Source organism: Gadus chalcogrammus, chromosome 8, assembly GCF_026213295.1.
Source record: "Gadus chalcogrammus isolate NIFS_2021 chromosome 8, NIFS_Gcha_1.0, whole genome shotgun sequence".
NCBI lineage: Eukaryota > Metazoa > Chordata > Actinopteri > Gadiformes > Gadidae > Gadus > Gadus chalcogrammus.
In genome coordinates, this window is record NC_079419.1 from 23,656,802 (window position 1) to 23,676,379 (window position 19,578).

The 19,578-nt window shown below is 42.3% G+C and overlaps 1 protein-coding gene across 1 annotated transcript; it reads left to right on the forward strand.

The window, feature by feature from the left end:
- Positions 1-16,903: 16,903 nt before the first annotated feature.
- On the forward strand, positions 16,904-19,547 carry LOC130388359 (zinc finger MYM-type protein 1-like). The gene is made up of 2 exons (XM_056597827.1): positions 16,904-18,437; positions 18,739-19,547. Exon 1 carries the CDS (start codon positions 16,904-16,906, stop codon positions 18,275-18,277), a length of 1,374 nt encoding a protein of 457 aa, XP_056453802.1. The 3' UTR covers positions 18,278-18,437; positions 18,739-19,547.
- The last annotated feature ends 31 nt before the right edge of the window (positions 19,548-19,578 follow it).

Below are 19,578 nucleotides of genomic sequence, written 5' to 3' on the forward strand. Positions count from 1 at the left end.
AGCTGTGACCACTTTGGTGGTTTAAATGGCAATTTCAATCACTCGTATTACTGCAATACCTTACTGCGTCCGTATCTCTGCCTATGGCCTATAGCCTTCTTATTTTGGAGCGCCTGGTCCTCTGCCAATGCTACCGCGACAACAGCTTTCCGGGTGGCGTCCATGTTTTCCTCCAACGACCGAGCGAAATAATAAAACGCTTGAAGTGTGTGCGTGGCGTCAGATCCGAGATCCGAGTCGGTTCGCAGAGATTACTTGAACGCAGCATAACACCTCGTTCCAGGAGGCGGGACCATTTTGCTCTAAACCTATTGGTTGCTCTCTTCCGACGTACAGTCCAATCACAGTATGTCGCATTGGTTGCTGCTTTTGGTCGCTGTGTATTTTGCGGTGTAATCAAATCATGTGTTTTATTTATTAGATATAGCCTATTTGTTTTGTTAAATGTAGTGAAGTCTAATAAGATACATTATGTAGAAAGTTCTTAGTTTTATACTGTATAACTCATATAGTTTAATATGAGTAAAACCGCGGATAACAGTGTTGGCACACTAGCCGAAGCGGTAGTGACACTGGCCCTCATTTATCAAACGAACGTAGAAATGAGCGCAAATCTGAACGCATGATTCATCGTACGATAGGACGCACGTGAGAGTCACGAAACTTTCGTATCACACCAATCCCAGCGTACGAAGGATCTGATATTGATAAATACGGCGGCTGAGATCGATCGTAATTAACGTAACACGCCCATATAAAAGCACGTCTTCAGAAGTCTCGCCCCTTACTTTTACGACATGGAGAAACGTCCAACGGCAAAAAAAAAGAGTAATTTTTCAGAGACCGAAACGCAGACGCTAGTGGATGCGAACCGTCTGGTTTTGTTTGGTAGCCTAAACGCTGGCATTAAAGGCAAGCAGAAGAATGCTGTATGGGAAGAAATAACTGTTGCAGTGAATAGTGTTTCCAATGTTCATCGGGCTACGGAAGAGGTTTGTTAATTAAATTAATTAAATAATAAATTAAATGTAAAATTTCTGTTATCCAGCTAAAAACATTTCACATATATGCTATTGTTTGCGTTAAAGTTATTTTTTTCCGAATAAGGTGAAGAAAAAATGGTCCGACATGAAGCTCGGCACCAAAAAACGTGTTGCGGCTGTGAAGCGGGCCAAGCAATTAACGGGAGGAGGCCGGGTGGACCCAAGCCTTGAACTGACGGCATTTGAGGAGCGAGTGGCTGGTCTCATCGGGTCTCCGTCCATTTCGGGCATAAGTGGCGGAGGAGACACCGATGCACTCCAGACCCGTCATGGAAGTGGTAAAAAGGCCTTTGCAATTATTTAAAAAATATATATATCTACAGCTTCCGTGTTACAAAGTAATGACACAAATAATCTCACGATTGCTTTTTATTTTTAAAGATGAAATGCAAGCAGGTTCATCCAAAATGGGAACAGAGCCAAGCCCAGTTGAAGAAACGGAAGGGCCGCCGCCGCCGAAGCAGCCGGAACGCGTGTCTGGCCGAATTGCTGGTCTGCCTTCATCGGTCTTGACTGCAGAGGTCCTGGACAAACAAACCGAGATATGCAGGTCAATGGTGGACATCAATAACTCTCTGTTAGCGATTAATGAAACGTTGAAACTAATCAATGAAAACTTGAAGAATAAATAAATTGGTTTGCTGTACTTTGATCTCTGTCTTGTTTTTAACCAAAAGATAAAAGTATTGCTTACCCTTAGATATTAGAAGAGCCGAATTAAATCCTCCCTTCGTCGTAGAGCTCGAGCATGTGGCGCCTGTGGCCAGGGATCTCTGGGCATCGGGTCATCTGGCTGCAGGTCGGCAAATGGCACCCCATTTGCCAGCGCAATATTATGCAGAACCCCACATGCTAAAATAATATTGCATGTCTTTTCTGGGCTGTAGAGCAACGTTCCCCCCGCTGACCCGATGGACATCCACCTGCCCTTGAGTAGGCCTATACATCGCTCCATCGTTGCCCGTGTGCGCGCTGTTGAAGTTGCGCTCCTGATCCGTGTTCGGATGAGCCAGAGGAGTTATTAGGTACTCGTTCAGGGCATAGCCTTTGTCACCTAGATGAATCACATCAAACATTCAGTGCGATGTCTTAACCGTTTTAAGAGAAAAAAAAGTGCGACTGCAGCGTAACTCACCGAGGAGATAACTCTGACCATGAAGTGCGCCCTGATGTAGACGATGGCCAACGTTGCTATTGTAGCCCTGTACAAAAACCACAAGTTACAGAGCATAAAAAATAATTAACAGTATAATAAAATGCTGTGTTTAATGTTCATAAATAAATAGAGTTCATAATAATAAAATGGGTTAAAATGTGTGCGGATTAAAAGCATAAATATAATACGTTTAATAAAACTATTTACAGTTAAAAGATAAATTAATATAAAGGTCTTTAAGTTTATCAAGGCTAAAATATTTGTGAATTCAGGATATAAAAGAGGAAGAAGCCGTGTTTATGTTTAACTTAACCTTTTACCTGTCACACGTAAATCATTTAATTTGTTTTGTCTTTGGTTGTATTAAAACTTCACAAGCCAATCCGAATAAAGTCTCAACGTGTAAAGGGCGGGACTAGTGCAGCAGGTTAGCGTGGGGAGTAGTGAGCACATGTAGAGAAAGAAACCTGACCGGACTGAGAGCTAAGAGGAGGCATCGTAGTGTGGGAAGCAGTTAAGTTTTATCGTGAGGTCGACTACTCGTGGTCCTGATTTAAACTTCTTTGTGACCTGCAAAAAGGTGAATACGATGTGTATGCCTCCATTGTGCTATATCTAACTGTTATAGTAAGTAAGAGTACTGGATGTGTAACGCGGTTAGCGACGTGCTAGTTAGCGGTAGCATTCTGTGTTAATGTGCCCGCATATCGTAGTTTTGTATTGTGACTTAAGTTAACGCAAAGCTAATGCTAGTTCGATATGAAATAGTGTTTGATATTATGGCTCATTGGATAATATGCTTAAAGGAGCTGGACGTTGGAGAGAGGGGTTTCCAGCAGATGGCCCTGCTGTTTTCTGTGTTTTCTTCCTTGTGACTTCGCCACCGCCATTGCCCACGTGTGTGTTTGGATTGCCACCGCCATTGCCATTATCTTCGTGAGAATATCATCCCCCAATCCCTTTCTGCCCCTACTAATTACACCCTGGATTCGTGAGTACTGATTTACACATTGCACGTGCTTTTATTTTGAGCTCAAGCTGAGTGAAGCGGCCAGTACAGTTTTTAGGCCCCACCGCACACAAGCTTCAACTAACAGGCCTGCAACGGGTTAACCTAATTTAAAGTGTGTTGTTAATTTGATTGTGTGTGGTACATTGAGTTTGCATTGTTGTAAATTGGAGAATCCCGTGCATCTGATTTTATTTATTTTATTTGTTTATTTGTTTTCTTTTCCTAAAATACATTCGACTAGTATTTCATTTTGTGAATAAATATGTGATTGAATACTTTTACATTTAAAATACAGTTGTGGTGGTCATTTATTAAAATTATCCAACAGTAACATATGAATCAAAGTTGTAGTTTCCTACAACGAGCCCAGGCCCAGTCTTATTGTATTAACCACTCTAGATTTATTATTTAACTACATGGGACAAGGGTTACACTATTTTGGAAAATAAAAGAATCGTACGTGTCCCCAGGCCATCGGGCTACCATGTTCAGGATTGACATTCTTGCATCGCAAATAATCTGAACATTAACTGAATGGTAGCTTTTGCGGTTGATGTACGCGTAATCATTAATAGATGGTGGCTTCATACGCACATGGGTACAATCAACCGCACCAATCACATTTGGAAACCTAGCAATAGCATAAAAATCCCGTTTGATTCCAGTTTGCTGATCGTTACTGTATGGGAATTTAATATAACGTTCAGAGAGGGACAGTATAGCTGCCAAAACTGCTGGCATGGTTCGGCTAATACTTGGCTGGGAAATACCAGACCTGTCCCCGATCTCCCGCTGAAAGGTCCCGGTGGCCAAAAACCCCAAGGTAGAGCACACCTGCACTGGCACAGGTATTGCGTTTGATCGCCTAGTTTCTCGCCTTAACTGTTGCTCCAAAGCATTGCATAGCTCCATCAGGAGATGCCTTGGGAGACGAAAACGACTCAAGAGCCATTCATCGCTCCATTCAACTCTCTCGTCTTAGACGTGCGTTGAGGTCCTCTAACAGAGCCAGATCTGCCATCGCTGCGACTCGACCACCTATTTGGCAAAGCACCTGTTTATATAGACAGCTGAATAAACATTTCACCTGTCACATTCTAATTATTTTCATAGCAATACTGTTTTTAATTAGGGCTGACTTGATTGTAATTGTTTAAACGGCTGGGCTAATTCCAATTTATTTAGTAATTAATACAGATTAATTGGGCTACTTGTGCTGCACTATTCATCAGTGAAATACCCGTGTGTTGCGCCAAAAAAACTTGCGTACACGAGCTCAGACCTGACGTGAGATTTCATCGCAGCCTGCGCTCACGTTCAAATTGATAAATGCCAAGCTCAACATTGAAATGAGCGTACGTGCATTTTACGCACGTTTTCTGTCGTACGCTCGTTTGATAAATGAGGGCCAGTCTCATATCCACCTTATTTGGCCCCGCCCACATTTAATAGAAAATTCTTCCACATTTGTGTTTGGACTGGCAACAACTGACGGAGGTTTCATTTACATAATGAACCAAATTAAATGGGAGGAGACGCTAGGAGAGTTCCGGCATCCAAATGGAGCTACATTGCCGCATCCTACAATAATCAAAAACTGGACGGATGATATGAAAAGGTGGCCTGAGATCATTGGCGTCAGTTTGGTTTGAAATGTGCTGGGGACAGAGACGCATTCGGAAGTGCATTTTTAGAAGTGCTGGGTACAATGAGGATACACTCCTTTTTCTCTCTTTAGTGCCGGTAATGAAAGGTTCTGAAAGACGGCATAACCATGTAGCTAATTACTAAGGAATAAAATGTATACAAAATCTGTCTGGCACGTTTTATGAAGAAAACTTTTTCAAAAAGCATTAGACATATGACCCACTATGTTTTACTCCATGTATCCAATGTTGACAACGTGACATGATATGGCTAAGCTAACAACATAAACAAGAGGAGCTAGGAAAGGAATTTAACTGTGTTTAAGTTCAGAAGGGCCAAAGGTGTGGCTACACACAGCACTACAAAAGTCGTCAAGATTGAAAAAGAAAAAAATATTTGTTGCACAGCTGAACGCTGTATCACATCAGGAGCTGGCTGTTCTCAATTCACAACACGCATTTCATCAAAACTAGACTACATCAGGCATTCTGACCAAAACTCATGAACTCCCCCCCTCAATTATTCCAGAATTCAAGAATGACCAAAAGTCAGTTTGTGTCAACAAGAGACTGACTCCATCGACTATCAATTGCAAGTTAAAACAGCCGACCACTTGAGTGCAAAAAACACAAAAGACCTCGCCACAGCACTAGCAAATCTTAAGCAATAAATATCGCGTCTTACCTTTATTTATGTGGCAGTGGTCTGCAGATGCATCCCGTGGTGTAGCCTACCACATCCATTTAGTTCAACAGGTTATCGTTCTGATACTGTCCATGGTACTAGCAACCTGCTCTGGTGCTTCTTATTCAGGCTAAAATGACTTGATTGTCTGATTCCTCATCATCCCAGCCAAAGAGTATTGGTATTATTAGTAATGGCTACTTGCCAAAACGAAAAAATAACTTCACACAGCGTGTCTTTTTCCAATGTATTTGTTATCATTCGTAGCGTTGATCAACAGAGAAATAATTCGCCAAAGTCGTTGACGTCGCTTAGCAACCGAATACGAATGTAGTCTACAGCAATGAGAAGAGCCGTGTAATAAGTAAGGGATAATGTATAGAATGCCGGTCATTATCGGGAAAATAAGCCCCGACAGGGTGAACAGGACACCAACGCGCAGCGAGGGTAATTGCTTCCCACTGAAGGGGCTTAAATTCGACCGGCGACGTTCTATATATTATCCCGCTTACTACACGGCTACTTGCCAAAACTTGAAAATGTTTCCGAAAACGAAGCGAATAAGGCCGTTTGCAGACAGTGTTCTGCTGAACTTTTCTAGAGGGGAAACATCTGCGAAGACTTTCAGCACAACAAGCTTGATCCATCACCTAAAATCAAAACACCCCGGACAACATGCGGAGTACGAGAGAGACAACGCGGCGGCAGCAACGAAAAGAAAAGTAGGCCTACCCAGCTCACACACTCCATCTGTGGCTGACGTATTTGAAAAGGCAAAAAAGTTTGCCAATGACGGTGCTAAAGCTAAGGGCATAACTACTAAAATAATGGAATTCATTGCCTTGGATGACCAACCATTCTCAGTTGTAGAGGACGTAGGATTCCGTAGGCTAATGGAACATTTTGAGCCCCGTTACACCGTCCCAAGTAGACGGTATTTCTCGGATGTATGCTTACCCGAAATATATAACGTTTTTCAGCGCATACCAGTGGGTTTTAATAGAGAACATTCTCTCTCTCCTTGCCCCCTTTGAGCAGATAAAGAAGGAGATAAGCTCATCGGGTGCATCTGTGGCAGACGTTATCCCCTTACTTGCAGCATTAAATTAGATACATGTCTGCTCCATTCACAAGCACCGATAGCGAGAGACTGTTTAGCGCTGCTTCTCATGTCATCGATGAGAAGAGGAACAGACTTTCATGTGACAAAGCAGAGAAGCTCCTTTTCATCAAGAAGAACCTGCTACTTTTCCTGAAGTAGACTTAATTTAGTTTATTTAAGTTGCCTGTTATTTAAATTCACTGTAAGAAATAGGGCACTGCACCCCCAGCCCCCATCCAATTTTTATTTTTTATTTTTTCCAAGCAGTTGTTAATGCACTTTTTTTGTTGTGAGCATACAGAGTAAATACAGTTCATTTCTTGTTTAAGGCCGATTTTAGGGGGGCTCAAAGATGGCCAAATAATTTTTTTTGGTTTTACTCATTTATTTAAAAGGTATATTGTTCTTAAATTCTTCTGCTGGAATGTTAGAAAACGTTCAGTATAAAATAAATATTTTGTATCAAATATTTAATTGATTTTTTTTTAATGAAAAGCATGCAATGGTGAAAAATTAAAGCAAAATTAATGAAAAACAGCAAAAGCCACATTCGGTATTCGGCATTCGGCCAACTGTTTCAGTATGTTCGGTTTCGGCCAAGAATTTTCATTTCGGTGCCTCCCTAATATTTTTGTCGACATTATCAAACGGAAGAACTTTTATTTTGAAGAGCACAGGGCAACGAAGCACACTAGCCATCCAGAGGACCCGCCCACCGACGGAAACAATATATTGAGTGGTAAATTAGTTTTGTTAAGTAAGAACCAAAAAAGGAATCAACAAGCTGAACTTTTGATTTTCGTTTTTTTGACTGAACGAAAAAACTGCTTGTTTTCTGCTTTCTGCTTGTGTCAATTATTCCCAGAAAACAAACTGATAAAACGTACCTTGCTCTTCCTCACATACATTTTTATTCCTCCATGGTTCCTCTTGCACCTCCGAAAGCGTACTGGGAAAAATTACATTCACTCATATCTAAATTTGTATGGAATGGGAAAAGACAGATTGAAATTAAAAACTCTTTCAACGAGATAGGACACTGGGGGGGACTAGCTTTTACTAATTTTAAAGAGCCCATGCCATTAAAATCACATTTTTCCTGTTTGTTAAATAACCTAGGTCTGAATAAGTTTGTGAGCTGTGGTAAGTTTGAAATCTATGCAGTTTGTCTGCTGAATGCAATAGGCAATGAAAGGAAAAAGGCAGAAGAAATGAGCCAATCTGGATAAGGTGACACTGTGACGTAGCGTTGTCAAACTATTATTCATGGCCCTGCCCACTTGGTTGGTTCATAACCACCCACAAGAATTCTGAAGGAGTCGTGATTGAGCTAGTGCTAAATGCTAATACATGTATGGTAGTTGCTTAGTTTGTAGTAAAAGGCTAGTTACAGAATTTTGAATGCAATGGCAGAACGACATCGAAGTTCATGAACTGCGACATGCTGCCTGCCGCCGGTTGCCGCGAGGCACCACCGCCGCGAAGCACCACCGCCCGGCAGCGGGCAGCCGGGCGGTGGTGCCTTGCGCCGGCAGCAGGCAGCGCGCGGTTCTGTCTACTACAGATTGATGTGGAAGTGGAAGAACCAGAGAAGTCGGAGAACCCGACGAAGTCCTTTGGGATTCATTATATCGTCTGGACGTGCACACAGCTTTTGGCCGTGATAATATGTATTATTTGATATAGATATCTATGTATTATATGATATTATTTATATATAGAGCTCCAGGACTGTAACGCAAGTGTTGTACACTTCCTTGTTATTTGGATAACCGTTCTGCTGTTGGTGTGATAACACGTCGGACTCTCGTCTCTGGTATTTCTACAACGAGACTCGTAGTGGGGGTTATCTCAGCCATGGTTGAGAATGAATTGGGGGAAAGGAACTTTGGCTTTGACTCCCTGAAGTAGGCATGAACCACAACATGGAGGAGAAAGGGATTGTTGACCGCGGTTGTCTCCCGCCGGAGCCTCGCTGCCGATGGACCACCGCTTCAGGAGGCGGTGATTAGCGCTGACCGCTGCCGAGGCGGCGGGAAGCAGGGCTCAAGCGGGATACATTCGCGGCCAACAATCCCCTTCTCCTCCATTTCGTGGTTCATGTACTTCAGGGAGTCAAAGCCAAAGTTCCTTTCCCCCAATTCATTCTCAACCATGGCTGAGATGACCCCCACTACGAGTCTCGTTGTAGAAATACCAGAGACGAGAGTCCGACGTGTTATCACACCAACAGCAGAACGGTTATCCAAATAACAAGGAAGTGTACAACACTTGCGTTACAGTCCTGGGGCTCTACATCTAAATAATATCATATAATACATAGATATCTATATCAAATAATACATATGATCACGGCCAAAAGCTGTGTGCACCTCCAGACGATATAATGAATCGCAAAGGACTTCGTCGGGTTCTCCGACGTCTCTGGTTCTTCCACTTCCACATCAATCTGAAGAAGACGCGGTCGTTTGAGATTCATAATAGCATATCGTCTGGAGGCTCACACAGCTTTTGGCCGTGATAATATGTATTATGATATAGATATCTATGTATTAAATGGGTTTCTAAGAGCCATTGCGATACATCCACCGTAAACAGAGCGCATGGTACCGTGGCTACAAGCTGCTCAGGGCCAGGTGATAATATATATTATAGATTATATGATATAGATATCTATGTATAATATGGGTTTCTAAGAGCCATTGCGATACATCCACCGTAAACAGAGCGCATGGTACCGTGGGCTGCTCAGGGCCAGGTGATAATATACATTATATATTATATTATATTATATAGATATCTATGTATAATATGGGTTTCTACGAGCCATTGCGATACATCCACCGTAAACAGAGCGCATGGTACTGTGGCTACAAGCTGCTCAGGGCCACACCCCCACCCCCCTCCTTGACCTGCCTTGACACGCCCACCGAAACAGCGCGTTTGGGGGAAGCTCAATGTGCGACAGGTTCGGAGTGGCTGTAACTCTGCACCACGGCTGAATTTCGGGGACGTCTTTGAATACTGTGTTTGTGGCCCACTAATACCTATATTAAAGCATCCATAAATAGCATGGCATGGGATCTTTAAGATGTATTTCTGGTCCTTTGTTCTTCGCCCCTTATCGGTATGGTTTAATCCCAAAGCTTCAGTATCTTGGAGATCAATTCAGGAAAACCTCTCACATCCTCATAGACTACAAGACCTGGTGTACTCCAACATTCTGTCTAAAAAAGTTAATAAGTGCTTAGGCCCCCTGATATCTTTTTTGTTGATGACTTGCCGCTCTGTAATGAAGCATATTGGGGTAGATCTTAAATGGCATAACCATTCCCCTGTATTCAATAACTTCTCTCTTCTCATTGGCAATACACCATTTTCTGCAGGGCTGTACAGTGCGACAGTTTTGATCGCATTTGCTATTAAAATATATAACGTGCGAAGATAAATACAAGTCCACTCGCACCGGTGCGAAAGGGTGAGAAGGACCCGTGCCGAAAAAAAACTTCTTTCTGTACGACTTTAAATGGCACTGCTAAGCGCGAGTGTGTGGGAGCATGATGGGAGCGATGCATGTAAGGAAATGTATTTTGAATTATAGGCTCGCCAGTTCCGCTGAACTACTAAAAAAATACATTTCCCGAACATTTGCACGTTGAGGAAGAGGCTTTGTAACGGTCGCGGGAAATTCACTTTTTTAAGCAAAACAGAAAAATGAAAAGGTATTTCTCTGTATTCGGAAGTTCTTCTTCATCAAATAAAGATGGAAACTTGGAAAAAAATCCACGTATGGAAGAGATTGACTCGGCGACCACAAGCACGGAACCGGCACCTTCAGACGAACCCGACTCCACCCATTTCCCGTTGTCGCGGCCAACGGGAAAACGTACAGGTTTAACCCCCAGTGGTTAAAAACTTTCATTTGGCTGGTCTACGACCAATCCAAAAAGTCTATATTGTCTAATTTGCAATAATTACTTAATTTTGTTGAATGTGTTCACCACTTCTGGCTGCTGATGTTTTAAAAGAGGCTCTCAGTCGCTTTACTATTTAATATGTTCATTGTCACTTTACTGTTATTAAATTTGTTCATATTGTGTTACTTTTGTATATACACGTCCTATTCTGTTCATATAGTTATATCTGAATAATTTTTTTTGACTATAGTATATGTGCTACCAAAATTTTTTTTTGCTTCTGATTTTTTTTGCTTGCTAGCACCAGTGCTACCATTTTAAAAAGTAAGCGTACAGCCCTGCAATGGAGTGGTAAAGGAGTATATATTCTCAGAGATTTGTATGATGATGATGGTTTAAGGGCTTTTAATGATCTAAAAGCTGAGTATGATTTACCGGGCACATCATTTTTCGTTTACTTGCAAAGGAGATCTGCCATTAAGACATACTGTGTCCCATAGGGAGTACCACTCCTAACACATCCGTTGCATAAATTATTTGCTGTACAAGGGCAGACACGTGGGATGGTTTCTAAAGTTTATAAATGTATCTCTAATCCTCATATCTCTTTAGCAGTGGAAAGTGTTTGGAGTAGGGATATTTCCTCTGCAGATGAGGAAGAAATTTGCTAGGACACAGTATGGGAGAATCTAGGATACCTCCAACAACCCTAATCACCAATTAATACATTTTAAATGGATGTATCTTACTCCAAGAAAATGTTATGCTATGAAAATAATCCCATCTCCTAACCGTACACTTAATGCGGCAGGGTCATTTTTACATATGTTTTGGGAATGTCCCAGCGTGTTTGCCTTTTGGAGACACTTATGGTCCACTTTAGGTGACATGCTTGAAGTGAATATCCCATTGTCACCAACCTTACTTTTACTTAATGATGACTCTAGTCTAGAATGGTCTCCACAGCAGAGGCATATTCTATGGGCTGGCCTCACTGCAGCAAAGAAAATGTTGGCCTTGCGATGGCAACCACCGCACACATTATCTTGGCAGAAGTGGGCCAACTCTTTTCGAGTCATAGTTATGATGGAGAGATCTGTGGCCAGGGTGCATGGAGCTAGTCAGAAAACCCTAAAAGCATGGGATGAAGCTTACAATTTGGTCAAAGAAAGAGTGCAGCATTAACAAAAGGTGATTATCTCTTTTATTATTACTTTCCTTTTTCTTCTCTCTATGTTTGAATTATATTTATTTATATATCTGTATTTTGATTTATTAATTTTTCTATGGTTGGTAAGGGGGTCGCCATGGGTTGGGGGTGTTTCTTGTTTTCATGATTGCTGTTTCTGTAAGGTACACTGAAAAAAAAAAAAACTTTGAATTTACTTGATTTTAATGTGGACATCGGTCCCACATGATCAGAATGTGGCCATCTGACATGCGTTTACTTTTATTCTCAATGGAATATTGCTTGTTAACCCAAAATATCGTATTCACATAAAACTGTTTGAAAAAATCATGTTGATTAGTAGGGCTGTCCCGAATTATTCGAATATTCGAATACTCGTTCGGAAAATGAGTATTCGAAGCTTAAATCACTATTTGGATATTCGTTGCTTTGTTTTTTTGCAAAAACAAGTTTTTTTGCAAGAAGCTAGAACTGCAATATAATGTCTGCAAATAATATAATATTTGGGATATAAAAGTTAGTAATATTGTAGTAGTAGTATATTGCTAATTTAGGAGGATATTACATCACCAAGTGTCCCAACTTGCGCATCCATCTCCTCATCTCCGAGCGCACTTACATTACTTACATTGAACGAGCTGGTTCAAAATGCCCCAAAAATCTTCCGTTTGGGAACATTTTAAATTGACCAATGATCGAAAGCATGCTCAGTGCCAAATTTGCAACAACAAATTGGCATTTCAGGGAGGAACGACAAGTTTGATGAATCACCTCAAATATGTAAGTAGCCTATTATGCAGATGTGGCATAGAACTATATGTTGACACAGCCTTGGAAGAAACATTTAATAGCTTGATAATAATAAAACTATCAGAGCCCGAGCTACTGTACAGGAGACCACACCACACGTGTGTAGGTTAATAAATTATTAAATAACTTTTGATCCGTAAGTAGTAAAAACATGCCGTTGTCGGCCTCGGGAAGCTGACGGCCGTGCGGTTCCGATGCTGCCATTGGTGCGATTGTTGTCCTTACAAAAGCTTTTTTATCCAGCTTGGAACTTGTGCTTATTTTCGGGGTATATGCAATCAATAAACCCACCCTTAGATCCAAGAATGATGGTCTCTATGTCCTTTATTAATACATGTTTGATAGTTTCGGTTTCGATTCGTTAGCTTTGATGCTAAATGATGCTTTCGGAGAGTCCATCATTGTGAGAGGGTAAATGTGTATACTTTAGAGAAAATAAAAAAAATATTACAATTCTTATTAGGCCTATTATAACAATGACATCACTGCTGCACACTATAGCCCAGATAGTCTAGAATTTTTTATTTTTTAATTATTAGATATTAACTCCAGGCAAACCAACTATGCTCAAATAGGGCTCATTAATACATATCTATTTAATAATCCTATACTTTATTTAATTAAATTTCCTAAAAAATTATTATAGGTCAATCCTCAAACATCCCAACCATCGACATCGACCACAAAAGCTACCCAGAGGACCCTTGAGTTTGAGAAGCCAATCTCAGACAAAAGAAAGAGAGATATAACAGTCAAAGTGGTAGAATTTGTAGCGATGGACATGATGCCCATCAACATAATCGATGGCAAGGGTTTTCTAAAGATTAGTGAAGTTGTTGGAGCCTGGATACACCATCCCCAAACGTTCAACAATTTCAGAAGCCCTCACAGTTAAGCACAATGAACTGAGGGGCCAAGTATTAGCACAGATTGCTAGTACTACAGCAGTCAGTTTCACAACAGACATTTGGACTTCGATTGGTATGGAGGCATAAATGACAGTCACGGCGCATTTCATTAATGCAGACTGGGAGCTCCAGGCGTATGTGCTGGAAACAAAAGTGATGGAGGAAAGCCATACTGGTGAGAATATTGCACACCGGCTTGGAGAGGTGGTTGACTCCTTTGAAATGCCTAATTTTAAAAGAGTAGCCATTGTTCATGACAACGCGAGCAACATGACGCTGTGCACAGAAACTCTGCGCAAACAGCCGGAGAAGTGGGGAAACATCCAGGGAGTGCGTTGTTCTGGACACACACTGCAGCTGTGCGTGAACACAGCTGTAAAGCAGGATCCGATACGCCGGACAGTGAGCACAGGCAGGAATCTAGTCAGTCATTTTAGGAAAAGTGCAAAAGCAACTGCAGCCCTGAAAGAAAAGCAAAAACAACAGAATGTAATTGAGCACAAGCTCATTCAGGATGTGTCCACTCGATGGAATTCCACACATTCAATGCTGGAAAGGCTGGTAGAGCAGAGATGGCCAGAGACCGCAGTACTGTCTGACCCCATCGTCACAAAGCAAGGGGACCGAACCCTGGACCTGACATCAGACCAGTGGAATCCGGCCCAGGATACTGCCGAAGTGTTGGGGCCGTTAATCACTCTAACTGAACTGCTGTCACGTGAGGTAAATGTGTCCCTTTCATCTGTCGTGCCGATGCTCAGCAATATTAAAAGACGTCACCTGACACCACTGGATGCTGACAGCCCTGCAATCAGAGCGCTCAAAAGCACACTTGTCAGCGAGATAGACACACGTTGGAAACTGGCCAAGTTGGAGCCCAACAGTGTTTACCTCCTCTCAGCAGCACTTCATCCACGATTCAAGAACCTCAAGTTCCTGGATGACGAGAAAAAGGATCTAGTGTACATTGAGGTTGTTCAATGTTGTTCAAAAAAAAATATTACTAATCTTGAAAATCTGCACCAAAGAACAGCATGCCTGGTGGTTGCAGACAAAGGGCAGGCCCTTGCAGAGGACAACTCAGATGAAGTAACGCCAGCCGCATCACCACAGAAAAAAATGAAGACTGGGAAGGAAAGGGAAATAGCCATGCTGCTGTCTGATGATGACGAGGAGAAGGAGGATAACGATGATAGCTAGAGTGCAAAGAAGGAAATGGAGCAATATTTGAGCGACAAAACCAAATTCAGCTCAGGCCCACTTGCATGGTGGAAAAACAATACAGACCGCTACCCAAACCTTGCATTGGCAGCCAAATACTGCCTTTGCATACCAGCTACCTCAACGCCTTCGGAAAGAATCTTTTCCAAGGCAGGGTACATTGTAAATAAAACCAGAAATGCACTTCTCCCAGAAAATGTTGACAAACTTGTGTTCCTGGCCCACAACCTGTGGAGTAAAAACGTTGGGATAAATAGCTGATTCTTCAAGAGATAAATAGCTGATTAGGAGAAAGTTGTTGCCTGACATCAGGCCTGTGTTTTTTGTTTAATTTCTGCAAGCCACCAACATTACAGGGTTATTTTTTAGACTGTAGGGCTGTTTTTATTTATGGCTTATTTTTGCACAGAAACTGATGGAAACTGATTTTTTTGCTATTGTCTGATTGTTTTTATGGTGATCGTGTCAGTTTGTTTTATCGTGAGCATTTAATTTAATTTAATTTGTAATATTTGTCAGACATTATATTGGCCTATTTATTTGTTTTGTTTAGGATATCATTTTATTTGAAGCCATAGCCTGCCTATTTGTTTTCCTATACTTAATGTTATGTTAAAACTTGACCAATAATTTTTTTTTTTTTGAGAAAATGTAATGACTGGTGTGGTTGTTCTTGTAACTGGGCGACTTGATTGTCCAGTAGGTCTCGCATTATACAATTGTATCTACTGGATCCATTTGGAACGGCAGAACCACCTTCTGGCGGTCTTTGAACTTTGACCTAGTTGGCCGCTGACCTTTCAAAGCGCAACCGGTGAGACACCGGCTGTATGCTAGACTAGTACGTTGTGGCAACCCGTCCCCAACCCCTCGGGCTGGAGGGCCCAGGGGAGAGGTGGTGGAGGGCGTGTACCGGCTGTATCCAACAGATGGAGCCAGAGGGCGGCACTCCCGGCGCACTAATCAGGGGGATGGGAAACACCTGGGGCGGGGAGTGAGACACCATGTTAAACTGCGCTTTCCCCGATTCCCAAGGAGAGTTGGAGCGAGAAGCCGGTGGAGTAACGCGACCCACGGACGAGCCGCAGGGAGGTGACCCGCGCCGTATCCGGACAGAGAAAGCTAAACCCTTATTTCATTGTTTTCTCCTGGCTCACGGAGCTAGCGTATGTTTTTTATTGCCCTACGGGGAGAACTCTGTTTGACCGAATAAATGCCCCCCGGGCTTTGAACCAGCCGAGAAGTGTGGTGATTCCCTACCTTACCAAGACATTCTCGGGCCCGGGTTGCCACAACGTGACGTTACCAGAGCGCGGGAGGCAAACTATAAGCGACACCAAGCAGAGAAGCGAGAGAGGTGGAGGAAGAATATCTATCTCGTTTCCCTTAACTTTATAACACAACATTAGCGGGATCTCGGGAGGAAAAACTAATGCTTAGCGAAATGCTAACCTTAGCTTAGCTGTTTGTTTACGTTCGCTGTACAGCGCCACGCACATCAACTGTGACTGGCTTGCTGCAGAGCGTGAGCGTCTTGGGAATACCCGGTCAATATAATGGATATAATATGGACACATAAGTCGATCACAATTCGGTATTTGTTGTGGATTTATTGTACAAATTCCCTGAAAAGATGCACGTTCCAGGATGAATTGAAAAGCTCCCGTAAGGGCTGAGATGGCAGAAAAGACACCTTATTTGAACAGCTGTTCGCTTCCACAGGGAAAAAGTAAGGAATTTCAACTTACTTAGGCCTCCTAATTAAAGTTCATTCCAGTGGCGGCTCGCCTATAGACGGCGCTGGGGCGCCGCCCTCCCGCCGACCGGCAATCTTTTTTTTAAAAATATGTATATATATATATTTTAATAATCTTTCTCATTTTGAGAATCAATCTATTTTAATTGCATTCGAATAATGAATTTACTTTAGAATATCTTTAGATATTATACCCCATAATTAAATCTTCATTCACCTACATGTTCAACGTTCATTTTGGTGAAGCAGATTACTTCCGTGGGGCGCCTTTCGCTCAGCCCCACAAGCCGGAATGATTAGCCAATGGTTCTCCCGTTGCTAGACAGAAAAGTACATAATTCCGCCAATCAGCGTCGTCGAATTTTGTGGCTTTGGGGCGCTGAAGATATAGCCCCAAGCGCAGTGCACCGTCCACTGCGCGTAACCGCGCATTTGCAAGTACCGCAGAGACGAGCAACATGGCGACTTCGAGTGCTGCTATCACTGTTTCCATGGGAGTTCAGCTACGCCCTAATTCAGTTAAATCTTTACTTTTGAATCCCTTCGAAAGAAGAACATTCGCAGAAAAACTGCAAGTAAAAGAACTCGGACCAGACAAGCCAGAAGTTAACATTAACCAAGAAACAAGAGAAAAGGATAAAGCCTACAAGAGGAGTTTTTCCCGAAGTTGGTTCGATCGAAAGGCTTGGTTAACTAGCTGTGGGGATGCCAATGCAATTTTTTGTTTTCCTTGTATACTTTTCAAAACTGGTGCGTGTGATAATTCATGGACACAGACAGGGGTGACAGATCTGAAACATCTGTCAGAACGGATCAAGAAACACGAGCGAGCAAGAGTTCATATGAACAACTGTGTGAAGCTAGCCATGCTAGGCCAAATTAGCATAGCTGCACAGCTAGATGAGGGACACCGCATTGCTGTAAGAAGGCACAATGAGGAGGTGGACAGGAATTGTCATATTTTGTCAAAGATCATCGATGCTGTGAAATTTTGTGGTGCCTTTGAACTTGCTCTGCGTGGTCATGATGAGAGTGACAAATCAGAAAATCCAGGCATTTTCCGAGGTCTAATTGATCTCATGGCCTCCATTGACCGTGAGTTGGAGGTGCACCTGGAAAACGCCACCGTTTTTAAAGGCACTTCGAAGACCGTGCAAAATGAACTGTTGGACTGCATGTTGTCAGTTCTCAGAGACTGCATTTTGGAAGAGGTGAAACAAGCAGACTACATTGCCATTCAGGCAGACGAGACAACCGATGTCTGCACTCATTGCCAGCTTGTGTTTGTGATAAGGTACATAGATGGCAACAATACCATCAGAGAACGCTTCTTTGAGTTCATCGCGCTTCCAAATGCGACTGCTGAGACGATTGCAACTGCGCTTTTGGAAAGGCTGAGAAGCATCCTTCCCGTAGGACAAGAGAGGAAACTAATTGCCCAGGCCTATGATGGTGCCGCAGTGATGAGGGGTGCTACAGGTGGAGTGCAACGTAAAGTTCAAGATATCTACAGGAGTGCCTACTACGTTCACTGTTATGCGCATCAGTTGAACCTCATCATGCAGCAGGCAACATCCAATATTTCCAAGATCGGCCAGCTTTTTTCAGATATTGGTTTTTTTTCTTCTTTTTTCCACAAGTCGTTCAAACGAAGAACGATGAAGTGGTGGGTCGTCGACTCCCGGGTGCTTCAACAACGCGATGGAACTTCCACAGTCGTGCTGTTAACACAGTTTACGAGCACAAAGATGAACTGGTTAAGTGCTTCCAAACCATTCGAGACAGAGGAGACTTTAATGCCATGTCGAAGAGAGAGGCCGGGGGTTTATTGAGAATGTTGGAAGACGAGGCTTTCTGTTTTTTCTTGGCATTATTTCACAAGATCATGCCACATGTAGACATGCTCTTTAACCAGCTGCAGAAGAGGAACATAGACTCTGTCTTCATCGCAGGGATCACCCAAAAGTTCACTCAAAGCATACAGGTCATCAGGTAAGCTATGATTTTACATATTTGCTTAAAACATGCTGACATGTATGCTTACATTCAGTAAAAACATGAATCCACATGGCTGAGCACAATATAATCTCTCATAAATATCACAATTTCACCATGTTGGACTAGTGAATTTATATGTGATGAATCTAGATGACATTGACTAGGTCCAACACAACAACAGCACATACTTTAATACAGTTCTGGATTTATTTGATCAGCAATTTGGTTTCTAGTGAGTAGTTTCTTAGAGTAATTTCAGGATGGACAGTGACTTGTGAAAATTGTTTTGGACCAGGGACACTGTTCCTTCTCTTGTTGAGGATGAGGACTATAGGGGACCTGTACAGGGACCACCCGCGAAGAAACGGAGGGCAATGGAGGAAGAAACACAACAGCATCTGGCAATAGAGGTAATCCACTTCTTTTTCTGTATTCCACTAGCCTATATGTATATTGTTTGCACATTTTTGTATTCAGAGTTTTCATTATTAGACATACTATGTTTACTGTATATCTACTGGAGTATGCAGACAGTCATTTTTTTCTCCACATTTGTTTTTTAATTATTACTGTTAGCTTTACTTGCTAAAAAAATAACTGGTAGGAATATGCTGATTTTATTGTATTGTTGAACTGGAACATGTTTTCTGTGGTTATTATTTCATAGGTCTGTGACACCATTATGAGCCATGCCAAGGAGAGGTTTTCTTTCACAAAGCATCTCATCAGTGCTACTCTGTTGCAAGGTGACTTCTTCCCACAACACAGCAGAAAGTTCCCAGATGCAGCGCTGGAAACCACGGTGGATGCCTATCCCATGTTGGACAAAGGCAGGCTTAAAACAGAACTGTCCCTGATCTATGACCATGAGGACTTCAAGGGCTGCAGTGGAGCACTGGCTCTATTTCAGGTTCTAATGGGAAATAACCTGCAAGTCTTCTCAAGATCCTCATCACCACACCAATGTCAACAGCAGAATCAGAGAGATGCTTCTCCACCTTAAAGAGGATAAAGACTTTCCTTAGGAACACTATGGCACAAGATCGCCTCAATGCTCTGGCTATGCTCTCTATAGAGAAAAAACTCACAAGGGACATTCCAGATTTCAACAAAAGAGTAATTGAGAAATTTGCCA